This window comes from Lutjanus erythropterus, chromosome 11 (assembly GCF_056507025.1).
Source record: "Lutjanus erythropterus isolate fLutEry1 chromosome 11, fLutEry1.hap2, whole genome shotgun sequence".
NCBI classification, from domain to species: domain Eukaryota; kingdom Metazoa; phylum Chordata; class Actinopteri; order Lutjaniformes; family Lutjanidae; genus Lutjanus; species Lutjanus erythropterus.
In genome coordinates this window covers 28,266,508-28,285,825 of record NC_139327.1, presented here as the reverse complement: position 1 = coordinate 28,285,825, position 19,318 = coordinate 28,266,508, and the positions used below count along the sequence as shown (strand labels likewise).

General features: G+C 40.4%; 1 protein-coding gene across 1 annotated transcript in view; it reads right to left on the bottom strand.

The window, feature by feature from the left end:
* Nucleotides 1-442: 442 nt before the first annotated feature.
* Nucleotides 443-19,318, bottom strand: part of kctd16b (potassium channel tetramerization domain containing 16b) — a 108,909-nt gene continuing 90,033 nt past the window's right edge. The window contains exon 2 of the mRNA XM_084729872.1: nucleotides 443-2,213. Within this exon, the coding sequence (XP_084585998.1) occupies nucleotides 1,750-2,213 (464 nt within the window). The 3' untranslated portion in view covers nucleotides 443-1,749. The remainder of the gene's footprint in view (nucleotides 2,214-19,318) is intronic.

Here is a 19,318-nt window from a genome sequence, read left to right as displayed (position 1 = left end):
GTTAGGAGAGGCAGAGATGAGTGCCAGCATGGAAGCTAAGCGATAAACTGCAGTGGAAAGGGTCAACAGCAAAAGGTATTTCAGCCACTTAAAAAAGGTCCACCTAAAAAAAAATCTGTATCAGTTTAAGTGTAGACTATATTTAGAAAATTTTCACTGCTTTACTTTGCCATCACACAGCCTTTTCTGACAGGTACCAGATGTTATATAAGCCAAATATTGCTCTCTCTAAACCAACCAAAGTCTGTAGCCAAAATCAATAATTTTATCTTGCGGGAGTTGCTGGTCTACCGCTGCCCACTGTTGTGTTATTCTGTGACTGTGATAAATCTATACTATCCTTTTAAAACACCAAATTTCCACAATAACATAACTAATAGATCGCAGCAGTGGTAAACCAGCAATGGAGTCTGGTTGGTTTGGAAAGAACGATATTTCCTGTCAGAAGAGGCTGTCTGATGGCGAAATCAAGCACTGTATTGTTTAAAAAATTACAATACCAGTTCAAATACCAGTCCCCTTAAAGTGATACCAATACTAGAGGACTACTTCACTTAATACCTTTTTATGAAGGTTCTTCTTCATGAAGAACGCTTGCTGTGATTGGCTGCAAGCAAAACTATACAAATAGTCTTTTTTTTCTAGATTTGTATACCAAAAGAATTGAATGCAGGTATCGTTTGATTGGAGTTTCAATACTACTTGGTACTGGGTTGTTTCAAACAATACCTCAAGGGTACTGACCACAGAGCATACACTGTATGCCCGCATCTACTGTGGCTGATACGCTGACTATCGATCAATACCTCATACAACCCCAGTTCATATAATCCAAGCTATCCCTTTAAATCAGGACTTTTCTTTATTGAACTTCTGTATTTCCCCATAGTTTGGCCATCGCATCCTTCACTCTTTCACTTATCACGGTAAATTGGGAATTGCTCCACATCTAGCCAACACAGCAAAAATCAATGCAACGCAGGGCAGTTAGACTCACTTGGGGTATGTTTGCAATATATCTGATATTACAAGAAGAAAATTAATTGTGCTTCTGATGAAATTGTACCTCCTCCTGCCTCAGAAGTCCCCAAATGTTGCCTAGAAGTTGAGTAATCGACCTAGCGGTTTACACCGCCCTGGCAGCAGAGCTCTGGGTGTATTTATAGTGTGAGCACTGTCGGGACAGCATGAATTATTAATGGGTCCTGATGCAGATTTATCGGTGACCTCTAGGCCACCTGGGTGCAAACACACACACATAAACACACGCACATTCACATACTAAATCAGTGTTTGTCTTTGTGTTTTTTTTCTGTGAAATGATGACAGATGACAGTGTGTGCAGTCCAGTAACCCTCAGTAACCCCCAGTGTAGCCATTAGCCAGCCTTCCGTTTGTTGATGGGTTCATAGAGGTTGTCTTTCGTCCACCTGGATTGGTCCTCAGGAGTAAATTATTCAAAGCTCTGAAGCATTCAGCAAGGTACAGCACATACTTACAGTACATACAGTAGGCCTAAACTACATACACACACATACGTATGCACTACATATGTCAATAAGGGAACAGTCTGGTTTTGATGCTTCTTTCTAGCCTCTGTGTGAATTTTCAACCTACTGGCGTAAAGTTTCCCCCAGAAACTGGATTAAGTTTAGTGTAATCTCCCTTTTGTTGCAAAAGTCATGATCTAAAAACATGTAAACTGATCCTTGGCCTCATGTGTCTGCTCCCTCTGTCCCGTTTCCTGGCTCAGAGGCGGTACTTTCTCAGCAGGTCGGCCTGCCACATGTACTTCCTCTCAGGGAACCTCTCCGGGATCTTGATCTTGCGGAAGTCTTGAATGCACTTTTCCAGCTCCTCCTCCACCGTCAGCTTCTCTTTCACCGCCCTCTTCTTGCAGGTGCTGGTGTCGCGGGAGCTCGCCGTGAGCGTGCGGAGCAAGTCACTCTTCCGCCTCTGCTCGGACTGCTGGAGCATGGCGATGGGGCCCTTTTTCAGTGGCCTGTCCAGGGTTTGGACGTTGGCGTGGGGGTGCGACTGCCGGCTGACCGGGCCACAGATGACGGTCCCCTGGGGAGAGCTGGCCTCGGACTGGCTCTCGGAGCTGGAGGTGGAGAGCTCATTGAAGGAGGTGCCGCTCTCACCCTCGCCATCGCCCTTGTGGTTTTTGCAGCAGCAGTCACATGGAGGGGAGGACCAGCGTGATGGACCACCTGGAAAGAGATAGACCCAGAGAGGAAGCTAATATTAGAGTCTATGCAGAGCTATTTCTTCCACCTTTTCTTTCTTTCAGGGCTGATCATCATGAAGAGAAAAAGGAGACAATGACACAAAGAGACCCACAAATTAGTCAGACGGGAGAAGAAAGGCAAAGTAAGAAGCACTGAAGACAGACAAAGAAGCAAAGTCAGCTAATGCCAAATGGCTATCACCTAGAACAAAGTGACACGGCATCAGGGACAACTGGCTTGCTTCCAGTCTAATCATGGAAGTGAGCTGGCTGAGTGTGTGACAAGCCTGTATTGTTCAGAGAACTGCTCTCGTAGATCCACGCTGTCACATGAAAGTGGAAGAGGTTCACAAACATGCAATGAAAGTCCAGATTTACATGCTGTAAGTGTATTTACAGTCAGGTGCTGGTATTAAACCTTAATGAAAGAGGAGCCATTGCAGTGCAAACTGAAAAGTGTGCAGTTTAACTGCTGTTGGCGAAATTGTAGCAGTGTGGCTACAGAAAAGCAATGCAGCAAACTGGAGCCTGTCAATTTTAAGATGAGTAGAGGTCAAGCTGTACACTGTATATTGTATATTGTGTGTACAGCTTGATTTCTCTTAAGCCTGCTGTCTGTTTCACCAGCCGACTTATTCATCTCTACCTGCAATTCTTCACATGGACTATAAAACCCAGGAACAGTACACAGTCAGGGTTAGATCAAACACTAAAAACCATTTTCGCATCAAAATGATTGGAAGATCAGACCAATAATTAATGTTGTCATTGTATTTAAACTTAATAAAAACTACCCACTGATTTAGTCATTCACAGGTAAAGAGATGTCTAGGTTGGTATTATTTGTGTGCAGCAATTATATTTAAAATATTTCAATGTATTGTTTGTCCCATGATACCAGGCAAGTGCAGAACTCACCACCTACTGATCATCTGGGGATTTTGAAATGCATAATAGTTTCTCAAACTGTGGAAAGAATGGCTTCTAACAAACCTACACCCCTTACATATTTTAAAGGAGATGTCTTACTGGACACGACACTATCCCTCCACTCTCCTCAGTGGTAGGCACCAGCCTGTTCCCACTCCCAACTTGTCAGACGCCAATGCTTTGTCACTGCCTGACAACAAAAGGTACCCATCAGTTGCTGAAATAGACGCAGCGGGCTTTCAAGTACCCTCAATCTAAAACTATCCACATCTGTATGAGACACACATTCTCTAATGAGGGAAAAGTCTGCATCTGGAGGAGCTGGAAACAAATACAGGACTTTCACCAAGGTTCATGTTTTATGTGAAAATCAAAACGTCCCCGAAGTTTCAAGATGCCTAATAATACATGCATCATGTGACTTGTGTCATGTGACTTTCATGTTATGAGTTGCTTTAGTGACATCACATAACATGTTGTAGGCACACAACTATTACGTCACCACCGTAAGCATTTTGGATTAATTCTGCTGCGCATTTGGTTTTTTTTAACTCTAATTGTTTCCAACCAGTTTTAGCAATAAAAGGTGGGAGACTGAAGTCTCACCAAAGCGTTTAGACACTGACTTGAGAGTCTAATCTACTATTTTAAAGGTCCAGTGTGTAAGATTTAGGGCGATCTATTAGCAGAATATGGCAGGGATGGAATACAAATAAAAATAATTTCTGTTAATTGTTAGATCTTTATTTGATAGTAGACTGATTAAATTATATTTGATCAATCAAATTTTTCATTTAATCGTTATCCTCCCTGTGCTGGAGTGTTTTCCATCGCCTATCCAAGATGTTCTGAAGTGCTGTGCAATGCTTGGTTCAAGTCAGAGAAGGCTTTTTATTGAACTGCTTTTTTCTCAAACGTACAGTCGGTAGATTTGAGAACCACCACTGTTTTGTGGAATTCGTGCAAAAAAAAAACACAGCAGAGTATCTCAGCGTAGATGAGGTGGAGGCAGCTGCCCAGCAGTTGCAGTCTCGACCGATAACGAGACAAAAGCAGTGATCCGCAATCATCGCTGAAAGGAATCAATCGGCCAGCCTAACCTCTGTGTGAGTGTACCGTAGGCAGAAAGACTCAGAGGAACCAGAGCAGCACCACACCTCTCTCTGCAGGAAGCAGCCATTTATTTTTCATGCTAACCTCCTGAATAATTAAAGGGGTATCTGTTGCTGATGGACTCCTCTCTGTTTAGTGTGGAGAGAGATCAAAACCCTTGAACACACACATGCAACCCCCCCCCCCCACCACCACCACCACATCCACCCCCCCCGGCCCCCCCCCTTCTGATTTTGAGCCCTTCCCCTCACCATCTACCCTGCCACACACAATCGCACAAGCACAGACTCCTGCATCGAGTTCAATAGTACTGTCGTTTCTTTTCATGTGCTACTGAGCGTTTTGCTTCAAACGAGATTGCACAAGTCTATAAATAACGCTGCTTAAAATAAATACCCCCTCGCTTTTACTTCTCTTTGTCCTCAGCAGCATGTTCAGCTTGTTTATGGGGAGACAGCAGAAGAGAAATCAATTCATACAACCCAGATTTGTTCCTGCGAGTACCACTCATAAATGATATTGTAAGTACATTTACGTGAGTATAAAAAGAAGAAATATTACTTTGACACTGACTCCCACAGTTAGCCTTAAACTGCAGGAGGACTAACATGCAGCACAGAAGTATATATACATACAAGCACGCTCATATACATGGCTGCCGACTGGATGTGAAATAAACATCATCCATCAAAGGCAGTGACAGAAATGTAACGCAACACCCTCGTCACTCATAGCAGCTCTGGATCTCTATAATTACCACTGGCATTTGCATCTTTCAAACGCACAAACACATCTCTATGCACAAATTCGCTTACATCAGGCAAAGACAGGAGACTACGCTGTAAAAAATCATACAGGAATTCAGTGGAATCAACTAATCTTTTCTCCTTAATTTAACGTAAATATAATGTAAACTTTTATTTATTCAAATTAATTAAACTCTTTTTTTTTCCACAGCACTTCTAGCTTGAAGTCTTTTGACTTAAAATGATGAGATGAATGAATGTAATGTACAGTCCAATCAACTCATCAGCTTAATGTGACTGAAGAGTCGTTTGTCCAACTTCATATTTTAAGCTTACTGAACATGTTTCTTCTCAACTACAACTAAATTATTTGCTAGATGAGTTTATTTGCTTTGATTCGTTACAAATTACCTCAACTTGTCTTTTTAAATTCAGTCAACTTAAAATTTTAAGGCAGCCCAGAGATAACTTCTTGTTAAAACAGTTTATTTTTTTTATAGTGTACTCTATTGTAATAGTGCAGTTTGTAGGTACACACAATTAGAAATACCAGCCTTAGATAAAAAGACGTGTTCGTTATGTAGTTGCAGGATAGAGAACTCAACCCCCACACTTGGCGCAATTACATCCCCCCAGCCTTTGTTTAGGGACACACAAGTTAATTTATGTCACTGTGAATAGGTAGCCCTCTGATCGATGAGATGCAGACTCGTAATTGGTTCCTTGAAAAATGGCCCCAGACTGTGGTGAATTGTTGAGTCTGCCAGTAACCAATCTGCCTGTCTAAATAAAATTAACACGATTAAATGGGTAAAGCTGCTGTAACAAATGTCTTGAAGAGCCTTGTGTGTGTATGTGTGGCCTCGCATCTGAACATTTGATATATGACATTCTGATTAAACTTTGGCATTAAGTAATTAAATCTTCCTCTATATACCTCCTCATGCTCTCGAGTCTTGACAGTAACGTGCTGCTTTAATTTACAGGTATTGTGAACTGCTATTAACACTAAAGACTATTAGGGAGAGATCTGATCTATCTTTGTGACCAGTTGGATTTCCTGTCAAACCTTTAGCTTTGTGACAAATTGGCTGGCGAATAATTCAATTGAGGACACCACTTACAGGGACTTTAAAATGTGAGATTTGTAGAATAAGTCATTCAGAGGTGTCTTTACCCTCATCTACACAGTGATACTGTAATTACGCTCCCAGAAGGATGCAGTGCAGTCTTGATGCTTCGTAGCACATCGAGGTATGTTAGTGGTAAAGCCAATTTCCTCTGCTAATTGAAGTGAAGAAAAAATAGTGTAAATGTGTAGACCTGCATTTTGTCATTGGTATTTGCACTGTATGGTTAATGTCTTGCTAATTGAGGTGAAAATTAAGCAACTGTTTATGTTATGTTTATATAGTCTGCTTGATCTAATTTCTGTCTTTATTTATTGCTCCCGTTGCTCATTTTTAATGCATCACACCATGACTCCTCTCCATTAAAAGAAGCCACAAACAAAAGTGCCCAGTTGATTGAAGCTGGTAAAGTTCAAGCTGTGTCCATATGTAACTTTACAAAATATTAGGCAATACTGTACTAACACCACTAATCCCCCAGTTAGTCCAACTGACAATCATAGGGACAGTTCACACTGAAATCAATCAGTCAATACATATTTTTCATCCCTCCTGCAGCACTATTTATCCACTTATAGCTGTATTTTTTTTACTTTTTACTTCATGTACCACTTCGGAATATATTAGGCTCTCCAAGTACCACCATTATGACCACCATTTAAAATATAAAAGGGTAACCTTTTCACTTTACCTGAAAACCTGGAAATTATTCATGACAGTTAATAAGCATTTGACAGTGTAATAAAACTTAATGGCATCTTTATGACAGGCTCAAAACATACCACTTACTTGAACCACAAAACCAACCACATATGACAGTATAATGTAATGTTAAAACATAAACCTAAACAGTTTTGATGTTACCAAGTTGTCATATGATTAATGTAAATTTGGCATAACAAACATGTCTTAAACAATGTCAGCAACTCCATGCATTTAAGGTAGCATTTTAGGTAACAACATAGCAGTCATAAACATTTGTAAAGACTACTTCACGTTAATGACAGGTGCCATTACATGGTTATGACTTTGAAATGACAGTCTTACATACAAACCTTCAAATAAAGTGGTGTTTATTTTATTTTTCAATTCTAAATTAATTTATTCCTTGATGTACCACCAGAGGGAATTTGCATACTTTCAGGGTAATTTGCACCATGTTTGAGAATCCAGGACAGGGGCATAAATAGAGACTGTGCAGGCAGTGCAGCTGCACTAGGGGCCATAGTGTGCAGGTGGGGGAACCAAAATTATATGCATATTCTACATACACTATAAAAAAGAAGGCTATATATATGTGTGTATACTATTTAAAGATTTCAATTAAATTAATATTTTCTTATTGCCTAATGGTATGTGTGTGCTTCGTAGCTGGTAACTAGCATGCACTGGGGCCCCTCATTATAGTCTGCACTTGGAGCCATCATAACTACCTCACACCACTCATCTAGGATCTTGACTGTTTGGTGTGCCAAGTTTGCCAAGTAGATGGCAATCGGCTTGTGTTGGTCAAAGCGCCGAAAAAAATACATTTCAAAAACAACAATTAAAAAAAAAAGCAATGTCTTGTTCCAGAGATCATGACCTGGTTACTCAAGGTTAATCCACAGACCTTGCTATGAGCAGCCTCATGCACGGACTGCTTTCTTTCTACCACAGAAATGAATATGTATTTTGATTTTAGGGTAAACTGTCCCTTTAAGGACGAAAACATTTGCCTCAGACTTGATATTTTATCCAATTTTGCCTAACCGTAGACGGATGATGCATTTGGCTCAGGAGCTCCCAAATTTACACTGATGGGGTTGCCATAATTAAAGGTCAAGGTTCCAGAGTCTAAAGGCTATAGCTGCCACACAAACTGTTTGATTCTAATTAAACTGTGAGGAATGATGCATCTTGTTACTGAGTGGCCCCAAGGATGCCTGCATCCATCACTCTGGCTGGACATTTTTAATTGAACGTTTGCTTGTTCTTCCACACCTGAGGCCATCTAAACTGTAGGAATGGTGATAAATTTCCCCCATACTACAGGGCAATTATCCCGTCAATGTACTGCAGTTGCCATACCATAGAACAGGTGGCAAGTATGTACAGATCTTGCATGCGTTCTGGTTCAAATACAGCTAAATTTCCCCTTGTGAAAAAAGCTTACGCAATTATTAAAAAAGGACCAATTTCCTGTCTAGTCATTGTCATAGACGAGGTATTTTAGCTGTCTAAATGCCAGCAGTTTGACAGTTTCTCACCCTGACAGGTAGGCGACTCTCCTGAATGATCCGCTCCGTCAAAAAATAACCCGAGGTTCATTGTTCATAACAGTCAGGAGATGTCTTGGAGAGAGGGCGTCCCCACTTCCTGTCAATCACGCCCACGTGCATGTCAGCATTTTTGGAAAGATGTAGAATAAATCACCGCAGGCAAGGAGGAGGTAGTTACAGCAACAAGAATGTGTCTGAATTTTAACTGAATACTAATGTTTGTTTTTTTTTGTAACTCATGGCACCTTTTGACATTTAACTTACTCAGTTATATTATCTACTTAGTGCTTGTTAAATCAACATGAGGATAAAACAGAATAAAATTAAAGATGATTTTCTAGAATTTCTTGCCAAATTAAATTTTTATTTCATTTCTGCTTGAGATATCTGTTTACACGGGTTCCAATTACAAAATAATTTGTGGGAGAAGAAGATAAATGATTAAAAAATATATCTAAAGCCCACTCACAGGACAAGAAAACACTTTCAGCTGTTGACGTTCTGTAAAGTCTTTACATGACTCTTGACGATTCTCCTTCTCACTCTTTTTTGCATTATTTCAATGACAGCACAGTGAAGATGGGGATGATTCCAGGTCCAGAGTCATGGTACTGTATACTTCTGGAGGCAGAGCTTTTATGTCTCTCTCCATAATGACGTTTTTCAACCACTAAATGGCCCAGCTGCCTCTTGTGAATATAACCTCAACGAATTATGCTGGTTAATTCAGTCAAACGGAGCAACAAGCCAGAAAACAACATTTGTGCTGAATTATAGTAACAAGGCAAAAATGTCTTGTGTTGACTTCAAACAACCTCATGTAATCTATTCAAGCTAAAGTGTACATACTGTATGTTGAAGCAGAGTCCAATAAATCTGCTGCACTGCAAGAAAATGAGAAGCATTTGCCTTGAGTGTTGAGCAAGGCACTTAATCCCCAAAATGCTCCAGGGACCAACAGCAAAGACTTTGGCTGGTCTGAGCTGCTCCTGGCTGAGATTGTGTTAAACCGTGTAAATTACAGGCAGGGAAAATGGCATTTTTGCTCAACAAACCTGTAATACCATAAATGCACAAAGATTCAGTCTTGACAAGTGATTTAGTCTCACATATGGTCATAAAATATCTTTCATTAAAACATACACTCCCTAGTCTGATTCTCCGTATGAAGAATGTGGCTATAAGCCTGCCATTGGCTGCCCATTTCAGGCAGCATCTGCTATCCGTATTTGCAAAGTCCACATCCTACAGGAAACAACAGCAACCTCCAAGTTACCAACGTACATGCTGAAAACGGCATCTAAGCCCCTGGGCCCTCATTACAGGAAATTTCCTAAGTGCGTATCCTATCTTGTCTTAAGTTTCCAAGATAGGAAAAATCCAATCTTCGTATTACAGAAGCAATTCCTGAACTCATGGCTGTGTCTGATCCTATCTCAGCCCTCGTATTTTATACTATGTTAGGAAATCCCAACCAGAGCTGTAAACTCTGATTCTTCTGTTGGCACTCGTTCTGTCATGCCTGCATCTACGTTCAGAACGTTCACAATACAGCGCACAGTACAATGTGCTTGTGACTTATGTTTCGTTCATGCCCACAATGCAAATTAGGTATCCAAAGTAGTAAAGAAAACAATCACTTCGTGCATGGAAACTTGAGAAGGAAATTAGATCGAGTGTTTCTGTGCTCTTTTCCCAGTTTATGTGTGTGTTTCTGCACATACATCAGTACATGTGTGTGGACGTAAAAATCATATATATGCAGGCACGCTATATGTGGCATTCTGTGCTCTCATGTGTGAGTAAAGTCATGCTTTCCTTCAGGGCTGAGTGCATATTTCTATGTGCATGTGTGTGTGTGTGCTTAAGTGTGTGCACATGGGAATGCATTATACATACGTCCACATGTATGGCTGCTGAGATAAGTTTGCCTTCAAGGTTTTCTCCTACAAATCCCTTCTTGCTTAGGTTTGGGTTGAAATAACAAGATTTCTGCCAGAAAGGGCTGACCCTGAAGGCTGACTTCTCCCATGTGGACACGCATGTAACGTGTGAGATGATGCACCAAGTGCCTGATGTAGGTCAGTGTGTGCCTTACTGCAGTCTCCTTTCCTCCACATACATCATACATGTTTTAGTGTGGCATGTGTTTGTGTGTGTGTGTGTCGTATGCTACACCAGCATGTGTGTGCGCACGCCTGTGGTCATCCCTCAGTGTGTAAGTGACATTGGCCTTGGAACTATTATCTGTATGCCGTTGGGCAGAGAAAGGGAGGCTGATGTCAGGTGGGGTTCCCATTCATGTCATCAGAGGTGTCAGACTGTCGGCCGTGCCTCTGGCCAGCATCACTCACCGCACACACGCTTGCTTTGTGTGTGTGTCTGCGTGTGTGTTTTGTGTTATACTGTATGTGCAGCAGTTGATTCATGTGATCTCATGTTGTTTCTCTTCCAGGGAGGTGGGCAGGAGGTCTGACTGAAGTCTAATGACTGTCACATGCTATTACACGCACACACACATAGAAACTCACACACGCGGTTACACAGACACGCACACACGCGCACAATGCTTCCTGACAGGTGCTCGAGGCTCTGATGTATTGATCTCAGCAGGGACCTCCACAAGTTGTGTTAGCTCTGGCCAGTAAAAAGACCTGGCTGGCTCACACACACAATGGAATAGAACAAACACACTCACACGTACACACTGCACAATGAAAAGATATCACACACGCACACACACTGAGCACAAACCTAATTTTCTATCCATATCATCCATCTACCGTCTATCATTTCAGCTACTATTCAAAGGTTAATTCATCGTCTTCAATGAGCAGTTGTGAAACAAACATGATCTAATCTATTCACGTAGTTTCATTCTGTGTCAATATGTACGATGACTGTGCAACTGTGACACAGAGTCATGTATTCCAAACATATTATTATTTTGCTGACTGTTACCATGCTGGCTGACATCCCACTTTGTGTACCCATAGAGCTTTCTCACCCTGATTTCAGACTGTAGAAATTTTGCCTCCTTTGCCAGGGTTGGCAGAACTTTGCATCAGCCACTGGCCTAAAAAAGCTCATCATGTTCCTGTAAAAAAAAAAAAAAAGTCCAACATATATGCAGTTACTGTTCTAGACTGATATAGCTGTGCCAGGCCAATATTCGGCTGATAATATTGGCCAACTGATATATGAGTCTGTCTCTATCTATAAACCTAAACAAAACTATTTGACTTGTGAAGCTTCCAGTGTTAATCATTTTAGTTTAAAGTACAGCAATAGTTTTCAGTTATATGATGTAGTAATTTATGATGACAACAACTAGGATGAAGTCTCTTGACACTTTTTGTCAACAAATAAAAACGAGGTGAAACTTTTTGGGAGGGACCAGCAGAATATGACATGATTAAGGATGTTTGTTCCTCCTGAAGCACCGGATCTGCCAGGAAGTATGAGTATGGAAATTCTAGAGAAATCTTAAATTTTAAAATCTAATGACTCTCAGTCAACTAAATCCAACTAAAATATGACTAAAACTAAATGGCAATTTAGTGAAAAGACTATAAACTAAAACTAAATCAAAACTTGCTGCCAAAATTAACATGACAATGCCAGCACACTGTCTTATTTGCTAATATTCTCAGTCAATGAGTACCTCCACTGACTGAGTGCATCTTTAATTCTATTATCCTCTTCCATCCCCATTTGAGATGAAACACTACTGAAGTTTGCTAAATCAAAGGGATCCAAAAAGCACATCAAATTACTTGTCTTTATACAACTCGTGCTGCATGATTCAACTCTTTTGTTCCCAAAATATTGCATGGTGAGTCCAAACAGACTCAGATATTCACCTCATTATTCTGGGAAAAAGAAATAATTATGTTCTTGAGTTTCAAAACGAGGGGAAGGCTACAACTGCTGGAGTATTTGGTGGTCATAAAAACATGAAAGAACTTTTGACTGACAATTAAACACATGCACAGAACTCATTTCGGGGCAAAGGGTTCACTCTCTTCTGTTCTTCTCCTCTCTTCCTTCCACTCTTTTTATGCCTCCACATCAGCAACAACTGTGGCTGGAGACATATTGTTTTCAGATGTCCATTTGGACTCAAGTATGAACTGATAAATTTCAGGGTCACTGTGAACTCACATCCATTGTATTGTCTTGAACGCCATATCTCAGGAACAACCAGAGGGAACTTCTTCAAACTTGGCACAAATGTCCATTTGAACTCAGTAATCAAGTGATTAGATTTTAGGGGCCAAAGGTCACTGTGACCTCACAAAACACATTTTTGGCTGTCACTCAAAAATTCATGCACCAATTTTGGAAAAATTGAGACAGATGTCTAAATATATGCCAAAAGGGTCAAAGGTCAACTTCACTGTGACATCCTAATGTTCAGTTCTCTATCAGTCCTCTGTACTCCTCTGTAAAAATAGATGCTAGGGAAAGACAACATATTTCTCACTGGAAATTATTTACTGGACATTAGTTAGTTAGTGATAAAAAAAAAATGCACTTAGTCTCTTTTACTACATTCCTTCAAAGTTTTTACTACACACATTACACAGACATGGATGTAAACTGGAATGAGACTTTTTTTGTGGAGGCAAACAACTGCGAGACAGTAATGCTAGCTGATTTATTTTCTTCTGTTGAACCGTCTCTAGTTACATTCTTACATACTTTCCAGCTCTCTCTCTCTCTCTCTCTCTCTCTCCCCCTCCTCATGCATCTCTCCCTTACCGTTCCTTTCCTAATGCATGTATCGATGGGTTGGCGCATCAGTGGAAGAGTATGGACGATTGCCCTCTGATTGATTTCTGTCATACAGCCTCTCAGCAGTGGGAGGCTGTTCACCCGAGATAAATGATGTTGGCTCAACAAAAGCAAATAAACCTCTTCTATCTATCACTCCCTCTCTGTCAGGTTTTTTTCTTCTGGGTCCCACTTCAACTCTGGCGTCTGCAGCTCTCTGCCTCAGCATCTGACTCCCCACCCTTTGGCTTCCCGCCCTCCTGTCTCTTCCTCAGTCTCTCAGCTTCTACTTACTCTTTCTCCATTAGTCACTCTCCATTTTCACTCTGTCCTGTGCGTTTTTTCAATTTAGTCTCTCTCCCTGTAACTTTCTGTTCTTATTTGCTTAATTTTGGCAAGTCAACAGCCCTGTTAGAAGGTTCTGCATGTCAAATTCCTACACAGCTCCTCAAAATGTCTACTACAGCAGTTCAGTCCGGTGTTATAGTTGAACTATTACTGAACCGACAACAGAGGAGGTCATTAATAATTTCTGGAAACAATGCAAATTAGCATGGAGCTCTAACAGTATGGCTAGAAAACACAGAGCACTAAATGAAGAGGAAATGAAAAGAAAATAATTTAAATCATAATTTCAGCATTTGTGTTAACAATGATTATCATCTGATCCAAGCAAAATTATGAAAGCGCTATATGCACACAGACAGTATCCACCCTCCCAACCTGCCTCCTCTCATCTACTTCTATTCAGCCACTTATTTTCAGCATTTTACATAAAATCACTCAGAGAACTTAAAAGTAAGTTTCATTTGAGAAAAAGTGAGTCGAGCTCAGTATGTTTTCTCTCTGCCTCCATTCGTCTTTTGTGATGGATGTCTCCCTGTATGACAGCTGAACACTGGTGAAGAATGGATGAAGCATCAACGAATGACAAAGGCACAAATGACTGACTCCTCAACCTGATCGAGTGTGAGATAACTGTAAAATATGCAACCAATTTTGATTGCATTTAATATCCACTGTAGCTGCACAATATCTCAATTTGATGTTAGGTGAGTCATTATCTAGTTATGTGCAGATAGATAGATAGAGCATGCAGTAGTAATATGAAGGAAGCAGCAGCAGTTAAAGCCTGCAGATGCAGACATGTTGATTTTGTCACCTATAGGCAAAGAAAGTAAAAGCTGTTGTTTTAATACTTTCGGCAATTTTGTTTTTTCATATGTTTTTTTCTTGTGTGTTTTTGCAGCTCATTCTCACTCACAACATGTACAAATACAGCAGCTTGGTCAGGTGAAGTATAAAGAGAAAAAGTCTGTGTACAAACACAGGACTTTCACCCAGGAGACTGGAGTTTAAGTGTGTGTGAAACTAATAGTCAACATTGACTTCTTTTTAACTTATATATAGTGTACATAATTTAATGGCATGAGCTGCAACATTTTCCTAAAAAATAAATACACTCTTATAAATATAATCCCTCTCAATCATCACTAATTACCCACTAAGTGTGTGGTGGTGTCTGTTTCAGCACAGACCCTGTCCTCTGCCTTCATTTCCTTATTTTCTCATGTTTTGCTTTACTCTGCGCTTCCACCTGTCTGGCAGTGGAGTTTGGCCCCCATCCAATACAGTGTGCAGGTTGTGAGGTCAGGACTCTATAAAACATAGAAACCAACGGTTACACTGCACTCTCCATCTCCCTCCTCTGCTCTCTGACTGTGAGAGCTGCAGAAAGAGTTTTACACAATACACACACACAGGCAGAGCAGAATGAGGATCGCCTCAGCTGTATTCACACAAAATGTGGTGCTGTGCGGAAGTGTGAGCATGTTTATTTGGGCTTTATAATGTAACCACTGTGAAACAATGTTCTCACTACCAGTGCTCACTTTCCTAATTGACAGTCTATGTCCCTCCCTCTCGCTCTTATTCGTTGAGCAAGGGTGGAGAGGCAAACTTTGAATGGTGCATTTAAAAACAATGCAGGAGATTCTACCTTTAAGTTAGGTAAGCTAACTTACACAACTAACTGACTTATTTTAACCCAAACCATGATCTTTTCCTGAACCTAAGCAAGTATTTTGTAGCTTAAAGCTAACCAAACTGTGACTGTTTCACACTGTTAACCATGTGTTTTTTATTGTCACCATGACAATGAAATTCACCAAAGTGTGGGGCCATCAGCAAGCCCAAATGTTTGTGTCAGAGTTATTCTATCAATAGATATGTGAATTATTTCAATAGCCAAGTTTTAAGACTGCAGCTCTGACACTGGCTGAAAGGAGAAGAAAAATGGACACACTGTACAGAATTACTTACATGAAGCATCCAAACAAGGCCCAGAGACAAATGGATAGAATGGATCAGACTCAGCACATAAGGTCTTTATAAAAGGGTGCCATAACAACATAATACCAGGATAACATATAAGCCACAAGCCTTTGTGTATAAGCCTCAGTGTAATACTATACTGCCTCATATTGTACATACAATTTATTTCACAATCAGAAGACTAAAGGCTTTGATCGATAACAATACTCCAATTTAAAACTGAATTACTAATGGATGCTTTGCTATCACTACCATCCTGAGGAAAGCTGAGATTATATGACTGAGTGCTCAGTCTACCCTAACAAAAACAAAGTGAGAGACAAAAAGAAAGAGTTTGTTCCTCCCTTGAGCATCAGACCGATGTGTAGCACCATAGAGAATCAATCAGAAAAGAGGGAAAATGAGACGCTGGCTGTACCCTGTGTGATTTTCTGGGCATATGAGTCTATTTTCTGGTTCAGGGCTGATATCACTGCAATAAAATGGATTTTTAGTTTAGTTCAAAAGCTCAGACAAACGATCTCTGGGTCCATAAAGTCAGCCTTATTTTCGTTGTTGGAGGAGCTGCTCTCAGGGCTGAGGCACAAGCTCGTGTCATTACAGGTTAAATGTAATAAACATGTCTTAATGTGTTTATCCCTGAGAGGAAGTTCTTTAAATATTGCCCTCCTCCTCTTAGAGGTCAAAAGAACAGCAACTAATGTTGGCAGTGATTCGGAGTCTCGCCCGAGGACGCTTCAGCCTGACAGATGCTGGTCAAGTCAGAAGTCTGAAGCTGCAGGAGCTGCTTTACATCTCAAGCTGTCTGCTTTTCAGCTGCGGGTAGAAGCTCGGTTGGTCAGATATTGATTAAACTGTCCCTGGCCCTGGGAATGAGTTCTGGACAAAGATGTCAGCTGTCAAATGAAAATTCAGCATTATTCAGAATGCAAGAGGCGTGCATCCCTAAGCTGTTTTGGTTCGAGCTATATTTGCAAGGTTGGCATAATAGATAACAAAAAATGAAGCATTTCTTATCCCTTCCCTCTTCCCTCTCTCTCTTCTTCTTCTCCCGGTCTTTCTCTTGATGCAGCATAATTAGTCCCCTGCATGGCAGCGTGAAATGATGTGTTTGACTGTTCAGCTTCTTAAACCAGCCGCTTCTTTTATGCCGGCGCTTCCTCACCCCTGTATTTAAGGACCGTATGCCTCGGCGACTGTGTTTCTGCTTGTTTTGTTTTGTGTGTTTGCTGAGTGAAAATGCCTCTCATGCCTGCGTGCAGGTGTTGCGTTTCGCCTCAGAGAGTGACACTATGTGGTGACAGGAGTTTCCAGTTTCGAGCAGCACATTTCGTTGCCTCTTACCCTCTCTCTATCCCTCTATTGATTGCCTCTCCTAGAGTCTGTAAATCTAGGTGCATTGATTCGGTCCATGACACTTTGCAAGACAAGGTTTTGAAATTCATCCATTTAAACTGTAAAACTATAAAGAATGTAAATTTGTATTTATTTATTTATTTTTTATATATATTTTTTTTTAACTCTTGATAAATTATTGATTATTTTAATTTAACAAAACTCCAGGTTCCTAATCACCATGGAAATTATAGAGCCTAACTGAGTCAGCCAATATTAGTCTGATATTGGCCTATCACAGCTATATCCCTCTATATCAGTATCAGCAAATTTGTTGTCTGATATGTGTCTATATGAAAACTTTGTATGTATTTTATAGTCTGTTTAAAAAGAATATTGGCCAATATATCAAAATCTTAATTGTTTTACTCTCTAACATAAGAAATGGCATCAGCCCCAAAATCCAGTATTTGTAGGGACCTCTTAGAAACAACAGTGAGGTCAGTCAGGTTGCTTGTTGCTCATTGATTTGATGTCATGTGAACTGTTTTATGGATATTCTGCATTGAGAGCTTGGATTAAATACATGCTCAGTATGATTTTATGACATTTTTCTTGCATTATTCTTGCACATAATTAAGACTATAGAAGTCTAAAAAAAATAGGCTCTATCAAATTATTCCAAGGGACTTAAATGACAGGGTCCCCCATATGCTGTCTATCTGGGAAGGCAGGTCTATTCAACTAGCGCCCCATGGGGTAGACATGGCCCTTTTGAATTTTTCTATGGTCCACAAGAGGCTGCCTGCAAATCAGGCTGGTATGTGTGTGATAAATTGAACTAAAGTACATATCTCTGAACTACTTTGGAGATCTGAACCATAGACTGTAGGATCTGAAATAATAAGGTTTTGTTTACGTCTTTTTAAAGCACCGATGTGCTGTGATTGGCGGCAACAGGATTACACACACTCCACACTGGCAATTCAATAAATCAAGCTTCACGTTGCACTCTGGGCTGATGGGGCCCCAGAGAAATTCATGTTAGCTAAAGATGGCCCCACAGTTGAACAGATTTTGGGCCAGATTAAGTCTGGTCTCACCAGATCTGTCCAAATGATCCTGTAGTGTGAGGCATTCACAGACAATCTTCATGTTACTGACAGGACTGGAAATATCAAACATGTTTGATATTTACAACTTAAAATCTGAATGATTACTTTAGTACAGAAGTGAAACAGAGGTGTTGCCAAGCAACAGTAAACTCAAGCCTGTGCGGCTAACATAATCATCACTGAAGAATAGACAGCATGTGTTGGCGACACACTGCTCCCCAGATGTTTTCTCATCCAGAATAATTTAACTTCTGCTTTTACTACAGCGAGCTGTCCATCTCCAGTGTTTACATTTGCTTCACCATGAAATCATGCAAGATTACGTGAAATCATGTGAGATTGTGCTCCCTCACATAAATCTCGTAGTGTGTGGGTGTGAGAGATTATAGAGACAAGAATCTGTGAAATTTCCCTGATGTGTGTGGTGCAACCATATTTTAAAATCTTTAAAATCTTTAAAACTCCTGTGGGGCCAGCTTCAGCTAACAGCAAGCTTCTGTCTTGCAGTTAATGGACTGACAAGTATTTATTTACCCACCAGTTGCAATAAGCCATAAACTGATGTGTTTACAATGTGAAGAGGCATTACAAGTCAAATCACAGCTAGTTCACTTCCAGTTTTCCTGAGTGCTTGCATGAATAAATCAATTAACATTATACTGTAAACATTATTTGTAGCCATTAACAGATGAAAGATTGTGTGTGACCCACAAACCCTTAGTGATTTTCCCATTTGGCCCATTTGCTGTTGAAGTTAAATAGCCCTGTTGTGAGGCGTCCTTGACTGAAAAAAAGAGAATCTTTGTCTTAGTGTGCATATTATTTAGCCACAGATATCTAAAACAGTGTGTATAAAAATATATACAACACATGCCAATGCATATAATTCACCATATGTTACACAAACACACTGGCAAGATTTTTTCCTCAGAGATTACATGAGGTACTTTGGCAAATTGGCACAATGTCCGAGAACAAATGTGATACCACTGGCACTCGCTTTTATTCTCGTTTCAAGTAGAATGTGTAGATGAAACTATTAGTAGTTGCAGGGTAGGTGGAGAGAAAAGATAGATATAAAAAGAGAGCTGGTATAATTTTCTTAAGTATGGTGGGAAGTTTTACTGTAGATAGTTATAGAACATGAAGGGAAATGACCAATTAATGTCTGACACAGAGCAACAGTGCCCCGGCCTGTCCTCACATGCACTAAAAACTAATTGTAACAATGGGGACTTGGTTAGTTTGAAACACTTCAGAGTGGCTGTGCTGATGCAGCCACAGTGAAACTTTCCTCTTGAAGACCAGTCCTGCTGATTACTAATCAAGCCTCCTCCTCCAAATGTAC